Here is a 7,062-nt window from a genome sequence, read left to right on the forward strand (position 1 = left end):
GCTGTGAGATCACTGATCCTGGATTGTCACTCGACGAGAGGTCATATGGTGATATCCTGCGTCTCTGCGTTTCAATCCTCGGTTTCGTCTGAGCTTTTGTCGTAGAGCTCAAGTCTGATTCTTCATTCTTTCCATCGTTGCTTCCCATCGTGCTGAGCAAGAGTTTGGTCGAGTTTTATGATCAAGAAAAAAACGAACAGTATGATCGTATTACTGCTCTGATACCATGTCAAGAAAACTGTTTTGTATAAGGGTTTTCTTGTTTTGCTCTTAGGTCAATGACCTCATATATATACATCGTTAGTTTCCTAACTTTCCTATATTGAGAATATCGTAATAATAGGAAACCGATACGCTTTACATATTTGTGTATATAAGAATATATTCTATAGATCCATATATATCCTTAACACTATCCTTTGCTGGAGATTGAAGAGGTTGTGGCTGCTGGTGATGATGAAGCCGGTTCTAGCTCGTTCTGTGGGGTTAGTCATCCTCCAGAGAAGCCAAGCATAGCTGAGGAGCCTGCAACATCTCTGTCTCCGTTCTCTACGGCTCGTGCAACATCTCTACAGAGCCAGAGACAAGGAGTTCCAAAGAGTTTTTGTAGACACAGCTGGAAATTCGTACAGCTACGTATCTAGTCTAGCTCATCCTCATGGATCCTCCAAGCAAGACACAACCCGCATACGATATAGGAAAAATAGATTCAACTAGGTGCATGGTGTTTTGCTCTTATTATGTTTTTTCTTTTTTTTTTGAACTTCTCACTTTTTTTAATTTCAAATCCCTCCATACTTTTTTTAAGATAAAAATGTTATAAGAATTTAATAAATAAATTTGAAGTTTAATACAATAATGTTTAATTTTTTTTTTAAAAAACCCTTAGATATGAGACTTCCAATGGACCACACAAATATATCCGTCTCTTAACTAAGTCTTTTAAACCCACTTTTCCAACTAAAAATTATTAAAAAAAAGATTAAGAAACCTCAAATGAGTATGTGGGATAAATATGTGAATTTAAAAGAAAAAAGAAGGAGCGAACTACGACTTTTGTTTCTTTTCTTTTAATAACGAAAGATTCGACAGTCAATCTCAATCGCATAAAGTTAAATCAAACCAAACCTCACACAAACACACCTTTCATCTCTCCGCTCGCCGTCGATCATCTGAGATCTCTCCACTACTCTCCTCTCAACGAAGATGCATTCGAGCCATCTCCTTCTGGAGGAGCCGATCAGGATGGCTTCTATCCTCGAGCCATCCAAATCCGTAAGCGATCCACTGATTTTCTTAGTTTTGATTTTGTTCCTAAGAGTGTTTCTGATCTCTATTTTGATGTAATAATATTCCTCAGAGTTTCTTTCCGGCGTTAACTAAGATCGTCGGGACTCTCGGTCCCAAATCCAGATCCGTTGAGACTCTCTCCGGCTGTCTCAAATCCGGCATGTCAGTGGCTCGATTCGATTTCTCCTGGGGAGACGCTGAGTACCACCAAGAGACGCTTGATAATCTCAAAATTGCTGTCAAGAGCACTAAGAAGCTTTGTGCTGTATGTTTCTCTCTCTCTTATGCTGAATCATTTGATTTTGATCTTTGCATATGCTTTTAGTTGAGAGGTGTTTCTTGTTTGTTTGGTTTGATTAGGTTATGCTTGATACAGTGGGACCTGAGCTTCAAGTGATCAACAAGTCTGAGAAAGCTATCACTCTTAAAGCTGATGGACTTGTTACTTTGACTCCTAACCAAGAACAAGAAGCCTCTTCTGAAGTCCTTCCCATTAACTTCGATGGCCTTGCCAAGGTTCCTTCTTTGTGAAATGTGATGATATTAATATATCTAATCAATGATTTAGTGTTTGATGGGAGTTACTTGCGTGTTGGTTTTTAGGCAGTGAAAAAAGGAGACACTATCTTTGTTGGGCAATACCTGTTCACTGGTAGTGAAACAACTTCAGTTTGGCTCGAGGTATAATAATAAAAATTATGAAGCTTAGAAATGTGAGGTTCGGTGGTTTATCTATGTTGAAGTTTCTAGACTAACCTACCAAACGGAACCTGCAGGTTGATGAAGTTAAAGGAGATGATGTCATTTGCCTTTCAAGGAATGCTGCTACTCTCGCTGGCTCTATGTTCACCTTGCACGCCTCTCAAGTTCACATCGATATGCCAACTCTTACTGAGAAAGATAAAGAGGTCCATACTTGTTTCTAATCTAGTGATTGCTTTTGTTCCTTTTTCCACAGGCTTTTAGTTCGAGTGTTTTGATCTGGTTGTCATCTAGGTTATAAGCACATGGGGAGTTCAAAACAAAATCGATTTTCTCTCGTTGTCCTATTGTCGCCATGCAGAGGATGTTCGCCAGGTCTGTAGTCTGTACTTTTACTTTACCCTTCAGTTACTTCTTTTCTTTGAACAATAAGAACCAATTGTTGTTTCATAACACAGACCCGTGAGATGCTTAAAAAGTTGGGTGACCTCTCTCAAACACAAATATTTGCCAAGATTGAGAACGTTGAGGTAAGTATTGACTTTTTTTTGCTTTATTACTATGTTTCTGTAACTGCAACTTTTCCTGCTGATGATGTTTTATTTAATGTAGGGACTAAACCACTTTGATGAGATTCTACAAGAAGCTGATGGAATTATTCTTTCTCGTGGGAACTTGGGTATTGATCTACCCCCGGAGAAGGTATCTTGGTTTGCTCATTCAAATTGCTTTTTTCTTTTCTATTTACACTCTTTAGTAATTTAACTTGGTGGGGTTCTTGTTGCAGGTGTTTTTGTTTCAAAAGGCGGCTCTTTACAAGTGCAACATGGCAGGAAAGCCAGCCGTTCTTACCCGTGTTGTTGATAGTATGACTGACAACTTGCGACCAACTCGTGCAGAGGCAACCGATGTTGCTAATGCTGTTTTAGATGGTATGTTTACCTTCTGAATACGCTTCTTTTTTGATGCTTCTAACGTTTTATAGCAGAAGGTAATAGTTTTTTTTTTTTTTCCAATTTACTCGTCCTGCAGGAAGTGATGCAATTCTTCTCGGTGCTGAGACCCTTCGCGGGTTGTACCCTGTCGAGACCATATCAACTGTCGGAAGGATCTGTGCTGAGGTAAGCTTTATGACATTTCGTTGCTTTGTGTCTTCATCCGTTTTGCTCTTACATAGTTTTTTTTTTAAACATTTCATAGGCAGAGAAGGTTTTCAATCAAGATTTATACTTCAAGAAGACTGTCAAGTATGTTGGAGAGCCGATGTCTCACCTGGAATCCATTGCTTCCTCAGCTGTAAGTTTGTCTTGTTTTGCGGATGTGTTGGAAAGACATACAAAAATATCAGATCTCTGGTTTTGAGACCATCACAGTTCCTAATCTAGCTTAATTAACACTTGATCAGGTAAGGGCAGCAATCAAGGTTAAGGCATCAGTCATTATATGCTTTACCTCTTCTGGAAGAGCAGCCAGGTTCATATCATTCTTTTTCGTAAGTTATTTTTTCTGTTTGTTTTATTTATAGTTGTCTAATGAACTGTTATTTCTTTGATTTCCGTTCAGGTTGATTGCCAAATACAGGCCAACAATGCCGGTAATTTCTGTAGTCATTCCCCGGGTTAAGACGAATCAGCTGAAATGGAGCTTTAGTGGAGCCTTTGAGGTATGTTTCCCTCTTGATCTCTCAAGTTTAACAACCACAGCGGTGACATTCCCTGAAAATGTTGCTGGTTTTCAAAGAGGCACGATACATAGCTATTGCTTGTGAGTTTTATCTTACTTACATCTCGTCATCGATCTTGGACACTGTACAAGAAAAGAGACTCCCCTAATGTGTAACGTGTTGTATCAATGGTTGACAGTGATTGTTTTACATTGTAATATTAGAATGCTAGGGAGGTTTCTTTCATACAAATGTTATGCAAGTGATAGTTTAAGTTTAGTAACCCGTGTTACTCTTTATCAGGCTAGGCAGTCACTTATTGTCAGGGGCCTCTTCCCCATGCTTGCTGACCCTCGTCACCCTGTAAGTCTTGTTTTATCTTCTTTTCTTTTGCATGTTATCTCTTCCTTTCTATTGGATAAACAAACGATCTCAAATGTGTTTCACTTATATTACTCTTTAAGACCAAGATAGTCGCTATGAATTGTGCATAAATTTTGAGAGTTTGATGTTCTAATTGAACCAAGTAGCCAATATCAGAGGCTCAAACAAGTCTTTTAGGAGAGTTTTAGTTCGAACTTTTTTGGTTCAGATTTTAACATATTATGTAAAAATGTTGATGTTGAAGGCGGAATCAACAAGTGCGACGAACGAGTCAGTCCTGAAGGTTGCGTTAGACCACGGGAAGCAAGCAGGAGTGATAAAGTCGCACGACAGAGTAGTGGTGTGTCAGAAAGTTGGTGATGCATCTGTGGTCAAGATCATCGAGCTTGAGGATTGATAAAATGGGAGGAAAACAATTGCTACAATCTTTTTACTTCGATCCAGTGCTCTGCAGTGAGTATTCAGGAGATTTGATGTCTCTGATGTTTCCCATTTTTCTTGGCTATTACATTTGGCTGGCTTCAGATTTAAACTACGGTGAAAAAAATATACAATGTCTAGCAATTATTCAATAAGCTTGTAATCCCTATGTTTTTCTAGGTTACAAAAATATTACGACTCATTAATTTCACGTTAAAGAATTGAAGACCTAAATCTCGTCTGGGTCGTTTTGGGTGGTCCAAAAGATTTGAATTATTGGTTTTTAACCATGACTAAATTTTTAATCTCGTCTGCGTCGCGGATTTGTTTTTGAAATTAAATAATTCATTTTAAATAATTTTTATATAATATAATGTATAGTTTTGGGCACATTTATCCGAAACCGCGTATCGAATTTTACCAAACTGAAAAAAATGAAACTAAAATTGAACATATTTTCATAAACAACCGTTCATATCATATATATCTGAAACCGAAAGTTATTTAAACTGAAGAAAGCATTCTAATTTTACTAATTAATTTAACTTTTTTTAGTGGGTAAATATGTGATTTATAGACGAATTAAAATATAATATTCGACCCGGACCTGTGGTCGTAGCGGTAGCCCCAATGACCATATATAATTAAGATTGATATATGTTCTTCATATAGTATTCTAACATAGGTTCTACCAACTGATGTGTTTCTAGGAAATTCAAACTTAGTGAAAATCTATTAATTCAAAATCCGGTAAAATCCAAAAAACTCGTCTAACCTTTGAACCAACACCGGTTGACCCCAAAATAACCTAGAAAATATGAAGTATTGTACCGTATATAAACCGTTTATTGGTTTAAAATATGAAGTATTATACATGCATCAGTAAAGATTAATAATATAGTTATTGTGTATAAAATGTGTACCGAAGAATTCCTTTTTGGACATCAATTAATAATAATGTCTTTTACACTGGCACTGGTTAACGGTCAACCGTGGATGGGATTTTGTTTGGTATTATCGATACATAAACCCAGTTAATAATTACGCCAATCAGTATATAAACCAAAAACCACTTATTTGGTAAATCAGTCAAAATACATGGTTATTAAATAATATAGATAGTGACGAATTATTGTTAGAAAAATATGTTAATCTAAATTTAAGGTAAGACCAAAATATCTTTTTATATATTAAAACAGAAGTCACAACTTGATTCATGTGTGATTTTTAAAAAAATGGACCTAATGAACATATTCCTAGAAAATCATGTTACATTTAATCTCTAATCTTATCATTTAAATTTTGGACCTACAAAAATTTTTTATTGGACTATCAATAATTGGATTTAAACAATAGATGGTCCATTGGATTTATAGATAGTATAAATTAAATAGATATAATTTAATGTCGTAATATTATATCTCAATATGTTAAATATTTAAATATTTGTCGATGTTAACTTTTAAAATTATAAAGACTTTTTTTAAATAACAAAAATCATATTATCTAACAATAATTATTCTTTACTACCTTAAACCAATGAAAACAAATTTTAAACTATATTGTTTATTTTAAAAATTAAACAAAAACTAAATGTTTAATTATTTATTCGATAATATAAATTTATGGAGCGAAAAGTTTAATTTTTTTAAAAAAATCTAATTTGTGAAATGTTACAATATCTTTGAATATGACAATAAAACAATATTTTACTAATCTTTATATATATAGTTACGATTTTAATAATGAAATAATAATCCGAAAATATATATATAGAAAAAGATACAAATACATGTGAAAGTTTGAAACATCTATTCAATCAAAAAAATATACCGTAAAGTTATTATGTTTTAAAAATTGATAGACACATATATATTATAATATATACCAATTTAGAATTGAAAACAAAATATTTATATAAAAATAAATGAAAACCAAAACCCGTGCGGTTGCGAAGGTCGAGATCTAATTAGTAGTTTAAAGAAAGAGTCCAAACAACTTTCATAGGTAGATTTTTTAGGACTTCTTCCCTTTTAATAGTATTGATTAGAGTAATTGCGGTAGAAATTAAATCTTTTCACAGATTTTAGAAATTAAATTTCGGTGATTAACCAAAAACCAATAATAATCCCAAGGTTTTTTTTCTATTACCATGGAAATATAAGATCTTTGCTTCGTAATCTTGCACACCCAACTACGCCACTAACACTAGTGAAGTTGTTCTTTCCATTAAGTTGTAATTTATCTTTGATCCTATACGTAAATACTGTTTTTCAAAGGGCTTTTTGCAGAATTGACCTATAACTTAAAGTCAAACACAAAACTAACCTCATTTTTTTGAAAATTGGTTTTGCCCTATCCACCCCACAAGTTCATATAATTTACGAAAATGCCATCAATTTTTTTTTTCTTTTTTTTTTCGAAAATGACATTTTTACTCTCTCACCCTCATCATCTTCAAGTAATTACAAGATTGCCATTGTCATCAATACCACAACCACCATGAACAACCAATTTGAAGCTCTTAATGCTCCCAAAATCGATTTACCCTTCTTCTTTTTCCATTCTTGTGAACTAAACACAACATATCTCTCACTTTCTCT

General features: G+C 34.5%; 1 protein-coding gene across 1 annotated transcript; it reads left to right on the forward strand.

Annotated features, from left to right (window-relative positions):
* Nucleotides 1-1,033: 1,033 nt before the first annotated feature.
* Nucleotides 1,034-4,693, forward strand: LOC106311653 (pyruvate kinase, cytosolic isozyme-like). Its single transcript, XM_013748893.1, has 15 exons — nucleotides 1,034-1,275; nucleotides 1,361-1,555; nucleotides 1,651-1,806; nucleotides 1,894-1,971; nucleotides 2,067-2,198; nucleotides 2,287-2,367; nucleotides 2,451-2,522; nucleotides 2,605-2,694; nucleotides 2,780-2,924; nucleotides 3,025-3,113; nucleotides 3,193-3,288; nucleotides 3,398-3,465; nucleotides 3,556-3,655; nucleotides 3,959-4,018; nucleotides 4,284-4,693. Exons 1-15 carry the CDS (start codon nucleotides 1,207-1,209, stop codon nucleotides 4,434-4,436), a joined length of 1,584 nt encoding a protein of 527 aa, XP_013604347.1. The 5' UTR covers nucleotides 1,034-1,206; the 3' UTR covers nucleotides 4,437-4,693.
* The last annotated feature ends 2,369 nt before the right edge of the window (nucleotides 4,694-7,062 follow it).

This window comes from Brassica oleracea, chromosome C8 (assembly GCF_000695525.1).
Source record: "Brassica oleracea var. oleracea cultivar TO1000 chromosome C8, BOL, whole genome shotgun sequence".
In the NCBI taxonomy this organism is placed as follows: Eukaryota; Viridiplantae; Streptophyta; class Magnoliopsida; order Brassicales; family Brassicaceae; genus Brassica; species Brassica oleracea.